The sequence below is a fragment of the Sturnus vulgaris genome, chromosome Z (assembly GCF_052056855.1).
Source record: "Sturnus vulgaris isolate bStuVul1 chromosome Z, bStuVul1.hap1, whole genome shotgun sequence".
Lineage (NCBI taxonomy): Eukaryota > Metazoa > Chordata > Aves > Passeriformes > Sturnidae > Sturnus > Sturnus vulgaris.
The window spans coordinates 49,916,721-49,942,529 of NC_142283.1; the positions used below are offsets into that span (position 1 = coordinate 49,916,721).

The 25,809-nt window shown below is 36.1% G+C and overlaps 1 protein-coding gene across 6 annotated transcripts in view; it reads left to right on the plus strand.

Moving 5' to 3' along the window:
• NFIB (nuclear factor I B) overlaps nucleotides 1-25,591 on the plus strand; it is a 164,298-nt gene extending 138,707 nt beyond the window's left edge. For 2 of the 6 annotated variants that reach the window (XM_014874243.2, XM_088156816.1), the window contains exons 9-12: nucleotides 2,201-2,366; nucleotides 5,861-5,943; nucleotides 14,429-14,517; nucleotides 24,950-25,591. In XM_014874243.2, the coding sequence (XP_014729729.1) occupies nucleotides 2,201-2,366; nucleotides 5,861-5,943; nucleotides 14,429-14,517; nucleotides 24,950-25,079 (468 nt within the window). In that variant the 3' untranslated portion in view covers nucleotides 25,080-25,591. The remainder of the gene's footprint in view (nucleotides 1-2,200; nucleotides 2,367-5,860; nucleotides 5,944-14,428; nucleotides 14,518-24,949) is intronic. The other 4 variants (XM_014874321.2, XM_014874400.2, XM_088156817.1 and 1 more) reach the window with 4 other exon arrangements.
• Nucleotides 25,592-25,809: the final 218 nt, after the last annotated feature.

The following is a 25,809-nucleotide window of genomic DNA, read 5'->3' on the forward strand; positions in this document are numbered from 1 at the left end:
AGAATAAAAAAAAATATAAAGATATGGAGGCACTTGGTGTGCCAAATTGCGTCTACTAAATTCACTGGTAAATTTTCTATGGGTGTCAACAAGGACAGGATTTCACCCTCTATTTGGCTGGGGTGGGGTGATGTACCATATTTCCATTACGTATCACACAAGGAAGAACTTAGTTTAGAAGAGTGTGGGGTATAAGTATAATCTTTGTCTTAATCTTTGTCAGAACAAGGAGTGGGTTTGCTCATTTGTGCTATATGGATGAGGGCAGAGCTGAGGTCCATGTGAGCCACTGGATTCCTGTTGGCTGGGATCACTGCAGTACAATATAAGGTGATACATTTGTAAATCATCATGGTCTCCCATGACCTTCTAATTTATTTTAATTTATTCTATTTACTCTAGTCTGTCTTTGGAGACAGCTGCTTTTTTAAGATTACTATACTGTCTGTTTAAATCCATACACTTCTTTAATAAAAGTTTGGTAAGAGATTCTCAGTTACTTTTGTGATGTTAGCACACCACATAAGCTAAGGCTCTTAAGGTAGCCTTGTGGTTGCAGGTCAGAAACTCCACCTACAAGCTACCAGGTGCAACTGAGAGGTGACGTTCTTTCCAGCCAGGCTGTGTGGACAGCTGGGCTGCCAGGACAGGAGGGGAGGCTTGCCTCTGCAGCAGACTCCCTGGAAGCATAGTGAAAATCCAGTCCAACTCAGTGAGAATGTCTTACTGACAAGAGTTGTGTCTTGAGAGTTTTTCTCATTAAGAGGGGTAGTTTGTAGCAATTCATAATTAGTGTGCATTTTTGCTGTTATTTTTCATTGTAAGTCTTGTGATTTTAGAGATGGGAGATAGTTGGCTAACTGCTCAATGTTCCTATGGACGCCATATTGGTTTCCATTTGCACTTTTATTTACTAGTATTTTCTGCTAATTTAGTTTTAGATGTCCTAAACAAGACTCTCCCTTGGGTGTATTTGCAAAGTCTAGTAAATCATACTGCCCGGAAGTTTCTTGTGCTATTAATTTTAAATTTCCTCTTTCTCAATTTCATTCCATTACCCAAGTATGTATTTCCTGTATTTTCTATATAATTCCTTCCTCTTCTGTGTGTTTATACTTTTCACATACTTGTGGTAATTGTCTCAGTCCAGTTATTATTTCATTGACATAGTCCTGCTTACCTCTTTTAACCTTTCCTTGAATCAGTTGTGTCCTTTATCAGTCAATGTCTTTAAGTTATCTTAATTTGACAAGATCCTTCTGATTAAAAAATTCTCAATATTTCATGTTTGTATGACTCTTTTAAAATATTTGTGACTTATAGAGCACATAATCAGTTTAAGACAGAATTTATCAGCCACTGTTGTAAAAACTATTTACTACTGCTAGTTGGTATTGCAAGTTATTTACCATTGGAGTATTTGAGGTCATGCAGAATGTCTAAGGCATGTTTAAGCACTGGAAAAACATATATTTACCATAGCTTTGCCATATTCAGGTGTGCCTACATGTAGAAAGCATCATATTATCTTGATGACCTATACCTGGCATAAGGTCTTACCAGCCTCTTATATCTATGAAAGAAGTGTTGTTACTTATTATACTCTTGACTTGCAGAGTTCTCATTATTAAACACTTCTGTGGTTTTAGTAGGTAGCTTTTTGCCAGATGTTATGATGTGTACATTATAGTGCATCATATCCAAATCCTCTACCCTATTCCCAAATAGTGAATAATTAGTTAGCCTTCTAGTGTGAGTAATCTCTGTGGACAACCGTGGTCAAGTCTTGGTTATCCTCCAAGCCAGAGTGGCATGGCACGTGAAAACAGGTTTGCTCTTAGTACTTCATACATTAGGGCCTATGCCTGCTCAGTTTGCTCCTGCTCTCAGGGGATTTTGGTTCACAGACAGTGCCTGAGCTGCAAAAACATTTTGAAACCATCTGATGCATGTGCACCCAGAAGGAAGAATGCAGAAGAATGCTTACCAAAAAATACTGTTACCTAAGCATGTACTATCTATCTGAGAAGGGACCTGCCTGGTGAAAATATCCCATGGAAATTCATAGCCCATTTAGGATAGCACACTACAAAACATAGGTGCTATGACGACGTGCAATTCTGGAAAACCCTAAGATAGGTAGGTTCCTTAAACACAATGTGTATGTTTCACAAGGCATTCTTTTGGTTTTGTTTTGTAGCCTAACAGCAGTGGTCAAGTAGTAGGGAAAGTGCCTGGCCATTTTACTCCAGTTTTGGCACCCTCTCCCCATCACAGTGCGGTGCGACCTGTGACCCTGACCATGACAGATACTAAACCCATCACTACATCCACTGAAGGTGAGGCATCTTCACCTACAGCAACCAGTAAGTATTTCTTTAGGAAACAAAAAATGTCCATCGAAGATTTGATATGATTTCAAATTGTGGCCAGAAAAAGGCGCCTTTTCCTACTATTTGACCAAGTGAGTGCTCATCATTTTACATGGAGAGCAAACATGATCCAACTGCAAAGCTTTTCCTCCCAAAATTTCAACCAATGGATCATGTTACATAAACCAAAGTTTGTGACATGAAAACCAAAATGTAAGAGGAAAGCCTGCATATTTGACCACTATTCAAGGAAAAGAAAATGTCTTTTTTCATCTGAGGTGGACATTGTTAAGACATTGAGAAGCACACCCAGACAGTAAGGTTTTACCCACAGATGGAATTCCAAGAAAGGACTGGATAATTTGCTCCTCAATGAACTTTCCTACAGAAATCAAACCTTGTTACAACACATACTGAATCCGAGCTATGATAATTGCATATTAATATAGGTTGTGTCATTTTTTTAGCAAAAATAGCTGTTGTTGTTAAACAGAAAAATTAAAATAAAATTTTAATTCCTTGTCATTTCTACAAGGGATGGTAGACCCACTGTTTGTTTTTTTTAAATAGAAAATTACGAATTCTAACTTCAATGTTTTAAGGTCTTTTCTACTACTTTTCCTATTATCTTCAATGGAATTGCAGTTCTAGAAATGGGGGTAAATATCTAGACTAATTTCTTCCCTTGAGACTATTAATGATCAGTGGTGCAGAATGTTGTTTTTTAAACTGTATTCTGCATTGCTATTGTCCTTTTACTTTTATTTAGACTTGAGATGGCCAGTGTTACCAGCATTTATCAGAGTGGTGAAGATTTTTAGGAGACAGTTCCAGATTCTTGAAAAAAAAATCTGAACAGCCTGTAAAAGCATTAGTTAATTAGGGTTTATAATACTAAAATTGCTTGTTCTAGATCTATTTAGTATTTGAACTTCAAATGCACTCCCTAGTCTGTCATTAATGGAGACTATAAACTGTGCCCTTTTCAGGTGTTATACTCCTTTAAAACTTTTCATTAGAATCTGAGGCAGAGATGAGACTCAAACGCATAAGATTTAAAGAAGGAAAACTGATTAAGCATTTGTTATAAAAGGGTAGTAGTAACTTCTGGTGAAACTACTGCTCAAGTATAAAGACAGACGGATGGGTGGATGGATGGATAGATAGATAGATAGATAGATAGATAGATAGATAGATAGATAGATAGATAGGTTTATGGAAATATTTTATCTTTCAGTATATTAGTTTCATTAAGAGGTGGTAGTCCATCTGTAGCCCCACTGGTGATTTGTGGTACTTTTTTTTGACCTTTTAAGAACAGTTAGTTCTAGCAGCAAAGCAGAAGCTGTTGATCTAAACATTTGCACCAGAACAGAAAACTGAGAAAACTAAGTTCTTGTGCAGTTTCAAATATTTGTGGTTTCATTCGACTTTGACATGACTGTGTTTGACCTACATATCTCTCTTAGATGAGGTCCTGGTTTCTGATAAAAATGGCAAAAAAGAGCACAGTAAATGCCAGAACTGTTTTGGGACGTTTTCTGCTAATATGACCTTAATCATCATTATAGGAAAGCATACTGAATCTGTACATTGTCCTACCACCAAGGGAACGATTTGGACTATATTTTCCAATTAAATCATCACCCAATTTCTTGTGCAATTCATGGGAACCTGAGTAGCTGATTCCTGTTGAACCTTTAAAACATCTTGGCTTACATTCTAAAACTAAGGCTTCCTCATGCTTCCATAGTAGTTTCCAAGTAAATTCTTGCCTTAGAGCACATAACTAATAATGGAAAAAATATCTATGTCCAAATTTTATTTGAATGTTACCCTACTGCCTACAAGATAGTGTACAACATCTCACCTGCTCAGAGCTTTATGATTTTCAGAAAACTTCATTAGTCTATCTCCTTGGTAAAGGCTTTTGACTCTGGATTGGTAACAGCAAGAGCATTAAAAAAATGAAGAAATATATCTTGTTGATGAAGACAATAACAATAAAATGAGAGATCATGTCCTTCGGATATAAATTATGTATGAATACATATAAACTGTATTTGTCAAACTGTGTTATCAGTCATAATTAGTCCACTACACAGATTACTAATATTAACTTAAAGGGCAAATCAACACGAAATAAATTTTATGGCATTGTTTTATTTGCAGTGACTGATTGATTGGGTCAAAATATATAGAATTATATATTTATATAACCTGGACAAAAAAATTACTGCTTTTATTTCGTGTGATGAGAATAAATTGGAAAATGATTAGCACTGATTTTTAGTCTGAATTTTTAATAATGAGGAAGTACACCAAGCTTTAATAATATTTAGGCAACCCTGTGGCCTGCACCATAATTTCGTTCTAATAATTGGTCAATTCTTATGACAATTTTTCAGCAAGGCCTGTTTATTGTATATAGAATTTTAAATTTATTTTTTATGAATGCATTTTCTTGTTCTTTTCCATGTGAACTTAATATTAGCAGGCCATTTTAGTAAGTACTTTCATCTAGCTTCTCACTGGCATGCTTTTATGCAGTTTTGCCATTTTTCCATCAAGTTTCCAAGATGCGATGCTATAGATTTCAGTGTGGACATCTCCACACTGGGAAGTTGAGTAAGACCACTTAATTAATTTGATAAGTTCCACTAAAAGACATGAGAAGATAGTGACTTTTAGAAATTACTGGGAGAGACCAGACAGGGACTTGTCCTACAGGTGAAGGATCCATTCACTGTAGCTAATCCCAGCATCACTTGACATTCCCTTTCTCCTCAGAAATAAATTTCTTCAATCTTCTGTAGCAGACAGGGAGAGAATTATTTAGTAACTCCCCTCAGAAAAAAATGTTTTCTGATATATAGGGGAGTTGATGTATGGGGGAGTATACTCATATATATGAGTATATTGCACAGGGAGAATTAGCTCCCTCTTTAGCAAAAAATTATTTAGATTATATCCCATTACTGCAAAGATTAATTTCATGCCACGTAAGTAAACCAAACATTTTATTCTAACTTGCGTTTTTCTTTTACATCTGTTTGGAGCTTTCTTGGTAAAAACAGGGGTGTTACAGAAATAAAAATAATGTGATCATTAATATTTTCTCTCAATATTGCAATCTCAGTGATTTCACAGTAGCTTTAAATTGGTAGAAAGGAAATGAAAAGCGTGATTAATTCAAATAAATTAATTATGAAATAATTTGAAAAAATAATCAAAGGAAGAACTATTGTCAAGAGATGTCATTATGATTTACACATGCAGCTTCCATTGAAGTTTATAGGAATTTACACATGGCTTTCCAAATTTGATCCAGTATTTCTTTTGCTTTCTCTTAAAGAAAAGACAAAGACACATCCTATATATTGCAAAATCATAACTCTGGATCTCTCATATTTGTACTGTACCTGCACAAGGTAATAGATATGATAGGTTGGTATTTTTATCAATATGTTTTGTTCTTCCTTAATCAGCCTACACAGCCTCAGGCACATCCCAAGCCAATCGATATGTGGGACTAAGCCCAAGGGACCCATCCTTCCTACACCAGCAACAGGTGGGCAAGTTTCACATAGGTGTAATGATATAGAGAACCTTTTGTGGTATTACCTTCCTACATGCTGCCACTGGTATCTTGGATTAGACTGAAATCTTGAAGGCTCCAGTATTTGTCATGTGAAGATGAAGTTTTTTCAAAAGAAACTGAATGCTTTAAGAATTATCAATTTAGCCTATTCTTTCTTTCTTAGATTTGTTCCATCTTAAGGAACACCTAATATGTTTCTTTCAATATTTTATTTTTCAAGAGTTCATACATTTAATCTTTAATAGGATTTTAGGAAGTAGAATGATATGGTTAAGAAACAAATACTAATTTCAAAATCAGTTTAAAAAATAAGCAAAACTTTCAAAGCGAAAAATACAGTTTATTATTTTCAAGTTATTTTATTTCCTTTTCCTCCAGATGTTTAACACGTTTGTTAATTTTAGTCTTAGATCAGTTATAAAACCACATTCTCAAGGCAACACGTCATCATTTCCAGTGTAATAGGTTTAAATTGGTCTGCTGATTTCAAATGTGATAAAACCACGTTTTTGTTCTAGTTTCTTACATCATTTATATTTCAAGTAGCGTTTTAAATTTCACATCTCATTAATGCTGTAAATTTAATGCAAATGAAGTGTTTACCCAAACTGTGAAAATATAGAGCCGAGATTAATGATGGCATACAAATAAATTAGCTGCAGTCAGTAGCAAGGCCATGCACATACAGAAATGGCACATTACAAAAATAAATTCAGACTCTTTAGAATTTTAATGTACTTTGTGGTGTGTGTTTGTGTTCCTCTTAGATCTTAACAGTAGAGGACTTTGAAATTCACAGCAGGAACAATATTACAAGGAGAAAAGCTGAATGTGGCAATATGAGAGTGTTAAATAGGCTTTGGTATTTGTTGTACTTTATTTTTTTTTCTCAGACTTGGGTTCCTGTCAGCACTTTATATACATTTTTGTTTCATTTTTCAGTAAAACCTACCTGTCCTACATTGCTGAGATATACCTGATCCATGCTTCAGCTGAAACTCCCTATTCATACCCACTCAGGTTGAGGAGGCAGTATGTCCATTTTAAAGGTCATCACATGTAGAGTTCAGAGAAAATCATAAAGATGATACTTTATTCAAAATAGCTGATATGTTGCCAAGTATTTTTTAACTAATAAGATCTAACTTCAAACATCTGTACACTTTTATGAACATATGTAATGACTATTAGTGGGTTTTCCAGCCATTAATTTCTCAGTAACTTTTCTGGCATGTTGTTTTGTTGGATTTTTTAACCTCTCAAAGATTTTTTTATTATGAAATGTGTTATAATTACTAAGACATGGTTTTTCTTAAAGATACACATCATATCACAACACCTCTCTTTTTTATGCACAGTGAATGTAATTTGTGGAGTTCTTGTGAAGTTTTATAGAGTATTCTTTGAAATATCTCTGACATCCTGTTAATTTAGGGATGTGCAATAATTTTTTTCCCCTCAGTATTTTTGGACACAATTTTTTTCTGCAGACTGCTCCTGCTTAGGACTACTCCATCTTCCAAGCTCGTTGGAAGACTTCTAAACTTCTCTTCACATGCCAGAAAATATAGAAGCATATTTAACTTTCTGCTGGCTGGATTTTGGCATATGTAGCTAATGTTTTGCGTTTTCTTTTTATTTTTGTCTTTGCGTAGATCAAAATAGATTTAAAAATTTCAGTAGTGTCTTTGGAACATCAAAGTGAGAGGGAGCTCAAAGGTCTTTGGTGTATGTGTGTTATGCCTGATACTCCCTTTCATAGTAAAACATGTGGCCAAATGGCTTAAAGGGAAGGGAAAGCTAAGTTGGATCTCACATACACTTCAGAAGCAGAAAAATTATTTAACGCCACTGTGTTAAACCAATGTTCTCCTTTCTAAAGTGTATTGCTTCATAGTCTCATTATGCAAATCCAAGGGCATCAATCGTTGACCAATGAGCCATGTAGTATATTCAAAAATATCAGCGTTTTATTGTCTGCTCTTAACTCACTATTTTTTTCTAACATATGCAATGGACAGATCTGTGTTTGCCTGAGTGTGTCTGTGTGTGTATGTGTGAATGAATGCCTACACATGTAGAAAATTAAGGAGTAGTATATGCAGCTGAAACCATCTGAAAGAACAGAATTCTTAAACTAGAAAGTTTTTCAGATGGATAAATATGAACACATAGGTATGTACAGATATGTTTCTAATGAATTAGTTACCTTCACTCAATTCTAAAGATGGCATGGAGAGATGATAGACTGTACACACACACACACATATATACATACATTCATATTACCCAGCAAGTAAGGTTGAGCACTGAGATTGTCTAAACAGCTTTAATAGAGCAAAGGTTATTCTTCAGTAGGGCAGAAATAGATTTGATTTACTATGCCCTTTCACTACTCTCAACAATTTAAAAGAGACCACTCTTCTTGTGACAGATTTTAAATGCATTTGCTTTAAAGCAACCCATGATGAATGAAAAGAAAAATCAAGGAGTATGTGAAATAAGGCAATTAATCATTTGTATTAGTGGAGAGAAATTTTCAATTAGAAAGCCAGTGGTTTTAGTTCCAGAGAGGTCTTTTAAACATTCCCCATACCCTGTAATGCACAGTGACCCCTCAAGAATAAATATTGTCACCGGTACCTTTTTTACTTCATTGGAGGAGTCTTCATAAAGATTTATTCTCCCTGGCTATGAGAAATATTGGTATGTACCCTTGAGTACTTTATGTTGCTGTTAAAAAGAACCATTATGTAGCCCAATTAAGTTACAGTAACCACAATAAATTTAAAAGTTATACATGTGTTTTGCAACACACACTCACATGGAGTCCTGACAAAGTGATAGCTTTCTAGAAATTCCAGTAAACAATGTAAAGCACAGCACATCCCAAATACTCACATTTACACGAGAAGCACTGACTAAAACTCTGAAAAACAATGCATAATAGGGTCAGTGGGAGAATTTGTTGGCTTTTACTGATCTGGATATTTGAAATTGTGATGTTATGTGCATTACTTAGCCTGTAACATTGAGAGTTAGAAAGACCAGATTCTAATGGGAAATTATAACTATGCGGTCCAGTTTCTGATGCACTAGCTGATCGATCTTCTCATTAGTTGCCTTGAAATGCCAGGTATTTTTATGCTGTGGCGTGAACAATTACATAAAATACATCTTGCTTCAGTGTATTTGAAGAGTCATATCTGCCCTGGCATCTTCTTGTAAAAAATTCATATCAGACCTCCTCTGTCAATTAGAAATTATTAGTAACCACTAGTTTTTATTTTTTTTTTATCATCAACATCAGCTTCTGAGAGTTGTTAAGTGTTGATAATGTAACTGCAGGAGGAGCACTATGGTAGAAGGGAAGGGATGTGATAAGAGATACTACATGAATGAGAGCTTTTCCAAATGTTATTATTAGTTATCAGTGGAAGTATTTTCTGAAGCCAAATCTACTGTGCACTGTTCTTTATCTGTGCTGAGAAACATCCTAACTAAATTAAACAAAAGAAAGGCTGGATAATCTTTGCAATTATATGGGTGCACCTTCATCCTCCTCCCACCCTTAATTTGCATTTACTGAAGATTTGTGGTTTCTAAGCCTAGACTAGAAAATTACTAGAAATACTAATCATATACTTTGCCTGTATAAACAGTTTAAAAAGATGCATGGATGGATGGATGGATGGATGGATGGATGGATGGATGGATGGATAGACACTTGTATTTATTGTAAGTGCAGATGAATGGTATCACAAAGAAATAAGGTTTCTCTTGGAATGGATGAAATAACTGCAAGGTTTTTGTTCCTGACCATTTAATTTTAGTGCACCTCTGGGCCTATGGATGATTCTATTTTTAATTAGATAACATAAACAAATGGAATAGCTGTTAAGATTATTAACAATAATCTCTAGAACTTTTCTGTCACTGTGCTAACTAATGCTGGTCCAGTTGTTGAGAAGTTAATGGACTCTTCCAGTCTTTGCACTGGTAAACTTAGTGACATGGCTTTCACTAAAGCTTGCACTTTCTCGGTATGGTATGCTGTGTTCATGATTTTTGCACAGATTTTACAATTATGAGTGAGACTTTTTCAATGTACGCAGTAATAAGGTCTCAAAAATCAGAAAACCATAGAAAGCTTTTTATTTCCTACAAATGCCTTCTCTGTCTTTTCAGTAGAAAGTTGTTCTTACCAGATGCATCCTTTAGTTATTGAGCTGCACAGTTCAAAATATAGTTCTCTTCGTACTATTAATCATGGAAATGGTGTGCTTAAATGTCGACTGAACACATAGTATTTGTTTACAAAATGTTTTGGGTGGATGTTACTTTTGCATTCAGCAGCAGGCTGAAAGAAGAACACAGGCAGACTCCTAAAGAGAACTTGTCAGTAAAGTCAGGAAACAGGTTATCAACACTTAGCCTGTTCTTATTGTGTCCCTTATCATAATTGACAGTTTGACGTAAAACTGGGTCACATGATAGTCAGGGAGGTATGTAAATGGCTAAGAGGTCACCTTTCACATATGCTTGCTAGAAAGGAAACACATTTAAAGGAAGTTTCAGTCAGAACAATGACAATATGCAAATGTTAAGTTTTATGGGCTTTTCTCAACTAACAGAAGCTATAGCAGTCTCCTATTACACTTTCCAAAATACAATTCTTCTTTCACTATCTATGCAGAAACTTGAAATGAGTGTTAGTCTTGGCCATTCTTTAGATACAAGACTACAAAATCTGCTTAAATACTAACCCCTGAAAATGATTCATATTCTGATTAAAGATGGAGCTCTTGTCTGTGGGTTTTTAATGTATGTGTGATTTGCATACTTAAAATGCTGCAGGATGGTTGTGCTTGCAAGGTGCTGTTGAAACTGTGAAGACAGCTATAGTAAAATCTAGCACTTGGGTAGAACTTCACATCAGTATGTCTCACAGATCTGGAAAGTGCAAAACAAAATCAGTTTCCTGGCATTTTACAGAACAGAAGTACTTGGTCTACTGCTTTGCTTGTCTCCAGGACTGTGTCCACTTTGAGGCTTGTGTCCTCTTCCTGTAAAATGTCTGAGGTGAATGGGAGAGTTGTGCTGCCTCCCAGGAGAAACACATGCAGTGTGCTTGGTGCTCTCTGCTGCCTCATGAATGCAGCAGTGGGGATGTACCATAGGCATAAGGGCAGAGCCTAGGATCCAGGACTAGGAAAATGGCTGGGCTACCTGTGAGGATTCTTCATCTCCCGCAAGGCTAAGCATCCTTTTCCACTTCATAAAATAGACTCATCCTCTTTCTTTTGTGGTTAAATGAGAGATGAATAAGAAAATACTTTATAATGTTTTGAGGTTGGAAGGTGTTATGGTAGTGAGGTTCCTGTAGTTTGCCTTGCTAAGAAAACACAGAGCTGTGGACTGAAGGTCAAGTCTGTTCAGCAGCCTTCTAGAAAAGACTTTTTACCATGTCATATGTCAAGACAGGCCATTTATTTTTTATTCATAATATTTGAGAAAATTCGTGGTGTTTTCAGCAGTTGTTAGATATATCCTGGGGACCATTTCTTGTGTCCCTCTACTGAGGAATGTAAGTTTTCTCAAGTAGTTTCCTGCCTCTCCTCTTCACATATCCTGCAGAGAAACTCTTTTAGATGGCTCGTAGTGGGTAAGATTGACTGTGCCTTCTCATCTCTAGCTAGCACTGTGACATAATTTTAGAGGTACCTAGGTTACTCTGAGGAAAATAACTGGACAGAAAGCTTTCAGTATGACTCCAGACGACATATAGCACTTGAAATACTGTGATGAAGTGCCTTATGTCCTTCCAAAGCTTGGTACTCGTGTCAGGTCTGTGCACCCAAACTTTCCCTGCTGGGCTGTCTGGACATCCTCCAAGGGCAGCCTCCCACTGCTGCTGTGAACAGACTTCTTCCATCAAATGCAGCCCGGACTTACAGAGTTCTATTAAATTCTACATTATTTTTACCCAGAAACCACTCAACACATGGACAAAATGCAGATGAAGACTTTGGAAGTGGTATTTCTGAATCTTAGACATGCAGAGATTTTTCAATAACAGTGACTTGGGAGAGAAAGTTTTATGTGAGGCAGATTTAAAAATAATAAAAAAATATCCATGCAGTTAATTTTAAAAGACAATGGGACAGTTATGTGAGCCTAGTGAGGAGTGTGGAACAGCAGTTTTTAAAGTTGGGAGGGTGTATTTCAGTACAACTAATACAGCCCTGGGCTTGTCACAGAACCAGTTGTCATGCAAACCTGAACCTCTCCACACACAGTGTTGTCAGTACTGCAAGCATGGTGCAGCTGATGCAGTGAATAGCAATGCAGTACTAACTGTGAGTCTCATGGAGCATGAACTTTCATATAAATGTGCATGTACATGCTAACGGTTTGGTTATAAAACGCACATGTTGCATTATTATCTTTGCAGTATGTGGAAGTATGTGAATTGAGGTAAACACGACTGTATATAATAAGAAGCATGTCATTACTAACATTTATGAAATATGTTTCAAAAGCTTTGTGGTGCTTTCTTAATGATAAATGTAACACATTAACTGTATGTGTGGAAGGCTTTCATACAGACTGTGGGAAGAATACAGTGATTTAGTGCAGAAGCTAATTTACTAAAATGCAATATATCAGTCTCTTTCTGTTTTCCTCAAATGGCAAATGCAATTAGGTTCTGTATAGCAAGCTAAGTGCTTACCAAATTTCTGGGTTAGACCCAAGTGAATATAATAATTTGGTAATACTAAGTTTGTGATTTTAGTATATTTTTAATGGTTTTAATCAGCCAAAGGGCTTTTATTCATAGATTTATGTTTTGTGAAGAAGTAAAAGAGGGGGATGGGTGGGAGGGTTTAACCTTTCAGTCTTTTGTTTCAGCTGCAAGTGAGTTTTTATAGCTAAGTTATGAATCTTTAAAATATGCTTTTGTAGTGAAGATGATGACATTCTTAAGGGTAATAGCAGAAATATGTCTACAGTACACTGAGTAACTGGGCTGACATATTTTATTATGTTTTCATTATTAAAATCAGGCTCAGGATCCTCTTTTGCATAGTGACTAAATAAAGTGTTTACTTATCCATTTCTTTAAACATGTTTAATATATTATTCACTGTTACCTCTAGCAAACTTTTTAACTGCATGTTTCCTTTTCTGGTTAATTTCATGTGGTTTAGTCATGCTTTTAATGGCTTTTAGAAGGTCCCTTGGAGTTCTTTAGATAACAAACAAGAAACAATCCCTATGAAAACATCAAAGACTAACATTTCCATTTCTCAGACCTTAACAGCAGGAAGCTTATTAGTCTAACAGCCAGACAGGGTCAGGTTTGCAATATTGTCTTGTCCTCAGCATTTGTATTTTTCAGGAAAAGACTGCAATAAATTGTGCTCCTGTGAAAACAGTTTATTGTAGTTTGTTTGCTGTAGCCTGTGCTATCTCAAGAATGTGAACATGGATAGAGAAAACTAAAATGCATTGAATGCAATTAAACTCAGCAACATAATCTTCAATTAAGAGTGCTTAATCATATATAATAGTACAGCAATTTATATAAACATGACTATACAGAGGATAAAACATATATTTTCTTCAGAAGCCAGATAAGCTCACTTTTTAAAGCTAAAAAATAAGCAGCATATATTTTCAATAAATCTGCTAACACTATTGGGCAGCTGTTAAATAAATAGAAATGCCAAGGGTTGCTTAAGCAATCTGTGAAGGCAGAACTGATGATTTGAGGGTCTGGGAAGAATTTGTTTCAGCTAATATTTAGTACATTCTTCATTATATTAAAATGCAGTAAAGTATTTTAAATTCTACTTTTCTGAGACTGAGCAAGATTAGATTATTTTATCACCTCTTGCTAATACCACTTTCAGTAACACTAGATTAATAAACTACGCCAGTTACAAAACACCTCTACTCTTCTTAAAGATAACAACATACAGTTTGTTTAATTTTGGCAAATTTTCTATAAATTGCATGTCTTCTATGTTTCACAAAAAGCATGCTAAAAGATATTGATCATATTTTACCTTACTCAATATACATTATATAGAGCATTGCTTAAAAAGCCAGCATAATTATTTCCTTTCTTAAAGTATCACGCTATTGATTATTAACATTTCCTTTTATTCCAGCTCAGTTTGTAATCTAATAATGGCTAATTGTTTGCTACACGCTAGTTACTCTTTAATGCTTTATTAATAGAGGATTATATTAAAATAGCATTATATTTTAAAAGTCTTTAGGCATTTATTTCTCAAAATAGGTTATTTTTCTTTGTTTTATTTTTAAAGTTACTTCTTGAGAAAATAAGACTTTTGCCATGTACAGTACTAGTTTGCATGTATTCATTTAAATACTAAAAACTGTAGTATGCTCGATCCATATCTGACTGCTAGGTTTCAATTGACAGCTGAGAATTTGTGACTGGACCATGAATCAAAACGGCAGGCATTTATACCCCAGTGCCAGTGAGGATACATTGGGAATTGCTTGGCAAAGGTAACATTTTAATTATTTCCACCCCCTACACCACCTCTAAAAAAATTGCATAGAGCGACAATATCTGTTTTAGTGGGCCTCTAGAGGCATATGTGACAGCATTATGATCAAAATATGTGTGTAACATTTCTCTAAATGCATTCAGATTATCTTTCATGTAAGCTGACTAGAGACAGTCCCTTAATGTAACACCTGAAATAACATTGTGCTGTCCTATGCAAAGGGTTTGCGAGTTGAAGGAAATACTGATCTTAGGTTTTAAAAATGTCATTTGCGCTCATATTTTTAGGACCTTAGTGGTTTATTTTTAGAGTTGGGACCTTAGAGTTTATTTTTCTATGAGACCCACCCCCCCCAAAATAAATCAAACAATAAAGTCCATTAACCTTTGATAAATTATTAATTTATTAGATTTTACATCTCTTGGCATATAGTGGATTATGGTAACAGCAGAAGGTGTATGTTTATCTAAATATACATATAAACAAATCAACATAATTTTGGTACATCGGTTTTCTCCCCTTTCATGTACAGGATTGTCTGCAGCACTCAACACTTGATATGGGTTGTATATGTAAAGCTTGTAGGTTGGGAGCCTATCAGATGAAGTATTAGCCACTCACTCATGAAATAATTTAAAGTTTCTTTTTTTTAAATTTATGTGTACATGAAAATATATTTACTTCTGGATAGTGTGAGTATGTGTGTGAGTGTAATTTATATGTATTATGTAAAAAATGCCTTTTAATTCATTGTATTGATGTTACTATGGATTGTTAGAAGTTTTGGGACTTTTGAGAATCAGCTTGGAAGGGAAATTACTGAATTTGAACATTGGTGCTGTTTACAAATCCGAAGTTTAATATTTTTGTTTGGTTTGGTTTTTATTTTTTTTTTTTAATTTTTTCTAAAACAATGTTTTAAATCTGGAAGAATTGTGATGGTGAAATAAGGCCTTGTGATTTCTTTCCTTATATATTAAATAGTACAATGGAAAATTAGCTAATGGATTCACGTCATCTCCTCAAGGGCTGTGATTCACATTACAAATCCCCACCACGCAGTAATTGCCAGAGTTTTCAATGTACTGCCAGTAGTGAATCCAAAGTGAGCTTTTATGGCACAGAGGGGGTTATTGATTATCCCACTACAAAGTGGCATTTTTCGGGGCATTGACAGGTGCTAGAAAATTACATCACAACAACCTATCTAGAAACATCCTCACACAGTTTTAATCAGTTGTCACTCAAGCCCCCTTACAGCAATGCCAATTATACTGATTGAAGCACTGTCCTAGCGTTTGCTGAATTCTCTTTTCCAGTACCATCATATAACACCCTGAGTATAAATTTTGAAAAGAAAGGAAAAGTGGGGGAAAACATTTCTATGTCATGATCAAGATAATTTTGGTGGTGAAGAGAAGCCTTCTCCACGATTCATTTGCTGTTATAGTCCACACTGCTTTGCAGATCACTCCCAGAATGCTGCCTGCCACTGTGGCCCTGCCAACAGACATGAGCACTGCCAGAAGAGCTTGGGCACAAATTCTGCAATGGGCATTTCATTAGAGGCCTAGGCTATGCCACTTGCTCTTGGATTACAGCCTTGAAGAACAAGGAAACAAACCATTCTGCCTAAGCAGATGGCTTTTAGTTGTTGGGTTTTGAAATATGACATTCTTCAAATCCCACAGAAATGAAGACCTAAGAAGTGTAATTATACCTGCACAGGCTGAGGAGCAGTGAGCCTTTCTAACATTAAAACGAATGTTAAAAAATGAGAGTAATTGTCACAGGTTGGTGAAGAAATATATCCCAGTCCAGACAAGTTACTGAAACTCCAAATGGTTTGATAAATGCTTGATTATGGGATTTCCTTAGATCTGCAGAGCTCATTTTGATTGTTCTCAATCTCACCTTTTACATCAGGCTTTTTTGGTTAAGTATACTGATTTTTCAGAAGTATTATTGATATCAGGCAGGTGAAAAAGTTGGCAATCCCTCAGTGTTAGCTGCCATGTCTCTACAGATATCAGGTAGTAGAGATAGTCAGGTTGAAAGCTCGGTCATAAAGAATTGTTGGTGAACCACACCTTGGAAGTTTGGGGAAAGTGAATGACAAAAATCTTCTGTTAATTCTATGTTCTTTGTCTTATTATGTTTACCTGTCACACCTCATGGTAGGTACAATGCATAGATTTCAAATTTTGTTTTCTTTTGTTTTGTTTCCTCAGAAAATTATGTATCTGTTGGCATTTAAAGGTTCAGGTATAAGACAGTAATGGCTTATATGCAAAGGCTAAAATTTGCAGAAAAGAAAATATGAATAATACTAAACATAAAAGGAACAACAAGACACAAAAACTTAGATCACTAATACACCATTTTCTACAAAACTAAACAAGACTTGCAAGGAATAGTGATCACAAAAAATAGATTAATATTCTTCATAGTTGAGTTAAACATTCTAGTATCTCTAAAGGAAATAAAAACCACAAAATAAAATGGAAAGAACAACCCCAGTTACTTGGTGAAGTATTTAGAAGTAATAATTTTTACTTTTCTCCTCATACCCAAACCATCTACAAGTTTTGCTCGGGTTGGTTTGATTTTTTCATTGCTTACTTAGAACATTTATGGTACATCAATAGAAGTAAGTTCTCCAGTACTTTTATGATTATTTAGGTAATTTTTTTGGTGTACATATGAAGAAGATACCCAAAACCATGAAAAAAACCCAAATCCTTATTTTTTTTGATAACGGCAGTTCTGTTTTCATTGAGACAGAAGGCAAAGGAAAGCTGTGAAAATCTGTAAGGCTCATTCAGAAAAATACAGTTTCAGTCATTATGTGAGGGCAAGAATGTATGCAAAAAGTACACTTAAGAAATGAGTGAGAGTGACAAAAAATGGGGCCATGTTTGTGAGGCTGATAGCATGAGTTTGATACTAAATCGAAGCCACTCATTACACCATTGATGGTATTTCCAGTATAAATACTCATAAAAGCTGGCATGATGGGTCTCTCCTAGACCATGTGGAGTATTTGCAAGTCTTCCACAGACTGTTAGCAACTTTTCATTGCCAGAGTGTACATTTCAACTCAGCTATTGAGAAATGTATTTTATTTATATTAATTCTTTTAACAATAATTCTGCATGAACTGCTTAACATTACCTTTACCGTATCCAGGCAAATGGACTAGGCTAGAATTTCATGCTTTCATTCTGTTATCTTGACACATCAGCATAGTACAACAGCTGGCTCATTCCTGGAAATGCTGAGGAGAGCTCTGTTCTCAGAGTGCTGAATTTCTTTCTCAGCTGTAGCTGAGGGGTATTCAGCATTCCAAGCTCCATTACTCCCCCCCACCCCTCCCCAGCACCACTATGTGTTTATGGTAACAGTGCTGATAAGGCAATCAAATGGGATAATCTGATTTGTGAAAGAGGTCGGAGGGGAACTGAGAATGGGTGCATATTGTTTTTATAGCACAGTATCTTGTACATGTTTGGTATTGAGAAAACATATCTAAAATTACACAGTCAGCAGCGTGTCTGTGGAAGAGCATTTTGGCAGACATAGACACCTGTTTGAGCAGTAGTTCATACACTCCGACCTGTATCCCTCCCTCGTTCCTGTCCCCAGCAATGGTTTGGAATAAAAGTACTATTTCATTACAATTTAAGAAAAAAAAGGCTGAAGTTTCCTGATTGTAAAAATATTCACAGAGAAAAAATATAATGATTTCTTATTTTTATCAATTCAGATTATTAATTTTAATAGTTTTGTTCAACTCTGTAATGCAGAAAGATGTGCAGAACAGTTTCCCCCACATCCAGGCAAACATCTTCTGAACACTTCCTAAGAAATTAGTTGTATTCAAGCCAGACTTGCATGCTGCCATCCCACAGGAAATGGGTCAGCAATCCATTAGGATGCCATTAGATAATCTAATTTGGAACTTAATCTCTAAATTAACCATGCTCCATACTTGAAGCATACTTGAGAGAAAGGAAAAAAAGTTTATGTTTGAATCGATAGGGGAGCCGAAGCGTGAAGAAGGCTGTTTGTTTTTTCTGTAGCTGTGGTCACGTCTCAAGCCGTCTGGTAACCAGGAGAAACCAGACATGATGTAATTCCAGATTGAACTTGAACTTCAGGGACTTAGAATGGGGGAACAATGGACCATAGGAATCAATAATGTCCATTTTCCACATGATTATGTTTGGAGCTTTAAGTTAAACTTTATGGGAGAAGCAACAAGAACTGCAGTGTGACCAAAATTAATGAGTTGATCTAGAAGCAAGATGTAAAATAAAGAAAACTGCTTCAGTAATAATTTCTGAGCAGCACTACAGATTCCAGCAGGATTAGAAAAGTTCTTGCTCTGCAGTGAACTGGTTGCCTGTTCTGAGATCTCTTTGTTCACTTAGGTGGGACAAACTTAATCTTATGTTTCCTGTCAGATGATTTTTGGCAGCTGCTAGGGAAGGAGGAGCATATTATAGAGAATTCCCAAGTGTAAACTGTATCTTTAACCCCTTGGGTACTCCAGCTTTCTACTTTATCATCTTACCTCCAATTGCTTCTTTTGAATCAGTAGAACTGATTTGTTTGGGGATTTTTTTGCTTGTCTCTTTGTTTGGTGCAGTTAGGATCATCTGCATTATTATTTAGTCATTCTCATTTCATAAACATGTAGTAACATTTTTTTTTTTTAAAGTGCTAAAGTAAAAATTCTAATGCTATGAAATGGAAATACTAATATTTGGGAAAAGAGAAAAGTAGTGCAGGTATGTAAAGTTGAGAGTTAGTTTTTCATAGGCAACCCAGTGGACTCTGGTAACCAAGCACGTTTTCCATGGTTTGGCTTGACTTGGTCACAGCTTTCATGTGCACAGCTCACATGTGCAAGTGCATGTTTGAAATCCTCTGTTAGCACTGTTCCTGCACCAAATTGTCATACATGAATGGTCTAAAGCATGGACATGCACCGTTTCTCTGGGCCCTCCCTCTGTTGTGGGTATTCTTTGTTAGCAATGGGTTCTGTAGCCTCTTCCTGATCTTTGTGTACCTTTTTGTGTTACACTGCCATAAAAAAAAGTCTGAAGGGAATAGAATAAATAGTGTTCTTATAGGAGATTTCCCTTTTCCCTTCTGTGGGCATAAATTGGGAGGTCTTTAACTCTTCCATCTGCTAGATGGGTGGTATGTGCCTGCTAAACTGTAAAAGTCATCCTAAACTAATCTGAGATACACTTAATGCATCTCTTGAAACAAGCGCTCAACTTCGAGGTGAAATTTGGCAGCTGTTTGCCCATGGATGCCAGATCAGAATGGTAACAGAGGTACTCCACTAAATAGATGTTGGAAAAGTGGTTATTCTTTTGGCAGAAATGCAGAATTGGGAATTAAGCCAGGGCACTGAGGGTAGCTAAATTGCATTTCCAAAGTTCTTATGATCCAAGTAATTTTAAATGGTAAAAGTCCCAGTATTTGCGTGGGAAAGCATTTACTACAAAGATAGATGTGCCTTGGTTGGTGGTTTACAATTGTCACTTCACTCAACATTGAAGGTATTTCTACCTTTTCTGTCCAAAAACTGACTTTGCAGGATCTGGTCTACCTTTTGTAAGCTAGTGAGTTCACATATGTGATAGTAAAGCTGTACGAAGGAAATACTGCTTTAGATATATTTTCTGAATGGCAAAATATTCTTACAGACTTCTGAAACTAAAAGAAAGAAGGTATTAACTGGTGGAAAATAAGAATCTGAAAAACCTCCACATTTACTCAGGTCAGATTAGATTTATTTTTTATTGCATTTAGTTAATTGCTTAACATTATTATGCTCTTTATGTTATTATAACCTCAAAAGTGGACTGTATATACATATAATGTAAGCACTACTTGTGGTCCATTCCAGTAATATTTTAATCAGAGGTTCTTGAAACAGCAATTATTATCATTGAGAGGAAATCATGGCAGAAATCTTGATTGAATTAACATCTGGAAACTGTAATGGAAAGTGTAATAGAGAATGTTAACCCTGTAGGATGCTTGAAGAATTTTCCTTTGCTGTTTTATTGTATTTGAACAGATAAATACATTATACTTCCTGTGGATATAGAGGGAACTGATGACTGTATAACATATCTAATAGTCTAGCTATGGTGAAGAGAAAACTGCTATCAGTAGTGAAATTACTCAAAAGTGTAGTGCTTTAGGAAGGTGGTCCTGCAATAAAAATGGATCCGAATCTAACAAAAGACTCTCATGACACTTGTCATGTAATTTTCTTCAAAACTTAGCCTTGAGCAGTTTTTTTAGGTCTCACTTCATGTTTCAATGGAAAGGCATTTATATTATAACTACTGTCAGCACATGGATAACAGATTTCCTCAGGATTAGTAAACTGGAGTGTGGGGTAGACCTGCTTTATTCCACTCATACATTACAAAGATTTCTTATCTGAAGGAGAAGTCATGTGCACGTCCTATTAATTTCTGCAAGGACAACTACCTTGTCTCTGTCCTGGGCAACAGAAAGAATTTTTGCTTCCCTGGCTGAGGTACTTATTGGACAGAAGCTGAGTACTGCCTCTGGTTTTGTGAAACCAAGTGCTGAATTTTAACTGGGACTCACACCAACTGCTATCGTGAAGATAAACTGGTATGGAAAAGGGGAAGGTGTTCCCTCATATCCTGCTCATGTGGGTGTCCAAGCAGAGTTAGCCTTGCAGCCAGAAGTGACTGTCATTTCTGCTGGGATGTTCTGCAGAAAACACGTGGATGGTTTCCATTGCAGAAGCTAAACTCTGCAATATTCAGAGAGGTCTCTTCCGAGTAGGCTGGAGAAGGCTAACAGGGGGACCTTGCTCTTCTTGGCAAGAAGAACTTGGCTTCGTACTGGAGTGTTGGGGAACTGCAAAGCTGAGAGTGGCTCATAGGGTAGCTGAAAGTCCAACAAAGTGGCCATAAGTGTATAGGGAGGTCGTGGGAATATTGGATAGACAGACAGAGGCATGTAGCTTAGCAGAGCCTGTGTGGTGTGTTTGGTTATTCACAGTTGTGTTACAGCTGTTTTCAGAGCTCCGTGCTGTAACTAGGGCAGTTTCCTCAAAGGCTTTCATTCAGTTTTCTTCCTTTGTCTGCAGTAAGCCTCTGGTGCTGGTACCTGCACGAGAGTGGCCCAAAATAGAGTTACATCCTAGTAACTCTAGTATTAGGGTTACTAATACTAGAGTAACTGTAGTTAATAACCTGTAGTATGATAATGTTATTTGCTAAACTACAACCAGAACTCATTAAGCCTTGAAAAAAATGACTTAAGGAATACCAGCAAACAGAGGGAATGGGCCATTCTTCCCAGCTGCCAGACAGCCAGACTGTGCCCAGTGTGTGTTGTTTAGACCGGGACTCCAGCTGCCTCCAGAGGTGTGGAAGTGCTGGCTGTTCCAGCCCTGCAGGCAGACAGCGTGTGGCTGTCCTTGTCCCACAGGTGCTCCACTGCCTGCATCACCACCTCTGGCAAAAGGCCTGGCGTGAGCAGTCCAAGGGACTTTGAAACTCCTGTGGGATATACACAGTGTTAACATGGGTGATGTATTACTCCCTCAGGATTCATAAGTAGCACTGACAAATTTCTTGCAGTCTGCATTTTTGTCATGGTCATAATACAAGGTGGGAGGCTTGAAAGGTTTAAATAAACACCTATATTAAACTGGGAGGTCATATGGCAACAACAGTCATATTGGGAACTTGCTAAAACTTATTTTTATTGGGCAATTTCCATAGAAATCAAGATCTCTGTCTGGTATTTGAAGTAGAAGACAAAAATTTCACTGCAAATAATAATTTGCTTTTAGTCAGCACTGACTTGTTTCTTTCACTCACTGTTGTCACTAGAAGGATGGCAACTTTAAAATAAAGCAAAAAGTCAAAACTGTATTTATCCAATCATTGAAGTGCACTATAAATCTTCAGAAAGATAACCTGGAGCCTGTGTGTTTAGCCTTTGCCACAGAAATTTTTTAAATAGAGTGTTAACCTCAAACAAAATTTATATTCTTTGAGCTAGTGTTGTATTTTTTTGAAGTCTCTAAACACTGTAAATCCCATGTAACAGGACAGCAAAGAACTGTGCATTGTAAAACATGTATCCAGACAGATCCTAAGCAAACAAATCTGCTTGGCTCTTTATTTTTTTATTACTAGTTCTTATTTTTATAAATTCACATGCTTGGAAGCAATTTGCTTTGTGTCTGTTATTTCAGAATTTACTTCTTAACATCACTGAAATCCAAAATGGAAGGAACAAAAAATGCATTTGAAAGAGATTGTGAAGGAAGATAAAGAGTAAATTGAAACAATTAGGCCTCCTAAATGAAATTTTGATATTGATTCTTTTTTTTATTTTTGGAACATATTTTTTTCATTATATAGTCTTGGAAAAATCTTTCATGCATAACACGGTTTAAGTCTTTGTGAGTGCTTCAAGATTAGTGGTCTAACTGTGATTTTTAAATTTCAAAACGTTTTATTTTTATCCAATAGCAGATTTTTTTTTTTGTAATAGTCAATAGAATTAAAACAACAAAAATTTAAGCATATTAGCTGATCTTATAATTTGAAAACAGCAATTAAAAAATTCTGGAAAGGTTAAAACTGCAGATTCTTAGGTGTCTGTCAAGAATACATCCAATTGAAGAAAGAAAACCCAACAGCCTTATTGAATAGTATTTGTACTTCAGGCATTGAAAACATTAAGATATTAATATTTATTGTAATTCCTTCAGGAAATAAAATTAGTCCTTCTCCTTTGGGAATATGGCCATCATTGAAACATACAGGTCAGGAACTACTGGCACTTTTTTGTGTGTGTAAAGCATAGCAGCTGAAATTAATTGCTAGGAGTTAAAATAGTAAATTAGAAGGTTTAGGGAGGTAAGTATTTTCCAACAGAAGTAAATGACAGAAGTTGTTCGTAATTTGATTTTAATATGAAAGGCCTGAGAAACGTGTCCCCTGGAATTCACAAAATAAGTTAAGCACTTTTCAGCAACTGAAATGATCACGAAAGGCTGCCAAATGAAATGTAATTATGTCACGAACATTTGAAATAAATAAATAAAAAGGGCCTATTTTCCTCTTCATACCTGTTGCCATAAAGGTGCATCTGCTTGTCCAGGGAGAAAGCAGTAAAGAAAAGGGACAAAACATATAGAGGGAAGAAAACTTTTTGCCTCCACAGTACACACATTGAAGAGCTTTAGATGTGTTATCAGGATGCTTGTTAGTCTAATGCCAAAATGTAAATCCAAGTAAACACTTACATTTGTGATAAACACTAGAAAAGCTCAATACAGTGAAATGCAGAGGAAGGGTGTGTTTGCATGCTGTCCAGTGTTGGTATTAGGTCTTTGGCAATGGTGCTGACTTAATGATGCTGTTTTCCTTCTGAATAAACATGACAAAACTTTCTTTGAAGTAATAGAACCGTATAGTGTAGGATTGTTTGGTCTGGACTGCTGGGTTGCCAGAACCACATCTAAGAAAAGGGCTGCTCAGGCTGCTGGGTACTGGATACCAGCAGCTGAGACCTGTCTTTGAGTATCCATCTTGCAAGTACTACTGGTTGGTGCCTGGTGAACCTGTGAATGCTGTTGGGACTTCATCTCCTTAGTGACAGAGTTCTTTTGTAATGATGACTTAAGTTCCTAAGTCGTTGAATTGTCCTTGAAAATATTTTCTTTCTCAGAGGCTTGTTGAAAAACAATATGGTACTCACTGTTACCCTCGACTCACAGCTACCCTCGGCTGCAAGTGTTTAGATTATCAGATCCTGTGTTAGTTGGTGTTTCTTAGACTGACATTCTTAGGGAGCTTTTTTTAAAAGCAGGTTTTTTGAACATAAAAAGTCCTCTGTTTTTATGGTCATCTGTGCATCTCAGAGGCCCACCTTGTGATGGTGGAGAGGGGAGGAAACCTCTCAGGATGCTGATCCACTGAATTTTTATACTGTATCCTTGAAAAAAGAACACCTGTACCCTGTAGTATATTTCACTAGCTCTTAAATGACGTCCATTACACTGCATAGTGTCACTTATATGGTTTAGTTTATCTGCTCTATATATTTGCATCTGACATTTGTGGGGGCTTTCATAAACAAACAGACCACTTAGTGTAACTCAGGACTCATACAACTTGCTACCAAATTCAACACAATTACTTTTCTTTCAAACTATTCATACTTTCACAAAGAAAACTAGGAAGTAGAATCTCAAGTTACATTCACAAATTTTGTTTCCTGCTTTATCTTAAGTAGTGTTATTATTATTATTAGCTGGACCTTGATTCAAATTCATTGTATACATGTTTAATTTTTTTTTCTCTCTCTCTCCCTCCTTGTCTCTTTCCCCTTTTCAACAGTCCTGGTACCTGGGCTAGCTTGGTTCCTTTCCAAGTATCAAATAGGACACCGATCCTGCCGACAAATGTCCCAAATTATGGTTTGAACATAATTGGAGAGCCTTTCCTTCAAGCAGAAACAAGCAACTGATGGAAACAAAATTAAAAACAAAATTAAAAAAAGAAAAAAGAAAAGAAGACAGTATGAGAAAAGAACCTGAAGAAAGAAGAACAAAAATAGACCAGCAATTGCAGCTCTTACAATCATTAATTCCCTTATGGTTGAAACTGAGATGATATACAAAGGGTCGATGATATTTCACTGATGGGTAGAATGCAGCTCCTCCTAAGTAGCCTTTGTTATATGAAGTCCGCTGGGAAATAGATGTTCTGTCTCCGACAATATATTTTAACTGACTTTCTAGATGCCTTAATATTTGCATGATAAGCTAGTTCTATTGGTTTAGTATTCCTGTTGTTTACGCATGAGATCACTATTCCTGGTTATCTCACAAAACAAAGGCTAGGCAGCAACAGCAGAGCTGCAGGAGGACAAGGGCTGTGAGCCAGACATTTTCTCAACAGTCTGATTTCTCAATGTTTTTAAAATAAGCTCTGTAGCCTTTAGTTATCAGTATGGATTTATTAAACTTTGGCCCTTAATTAAGCCTTTTTCTAGTGTGTTATGCAGTTTGAAATTTTCAATCGGTATGAACACACAGGCTCTATGGAAGAAATGCCTCTACACAAATAAAAGTGTTATCTTCTCATGCAACAGTAAAAAAAGAAAAGGAAAAAAGTGACATTTTTCCCCACTAAAGAAACACTTACAGAGGCAAGTGCAATTTAAAAATCATATCTAAGAGGTCATCACTATAAGT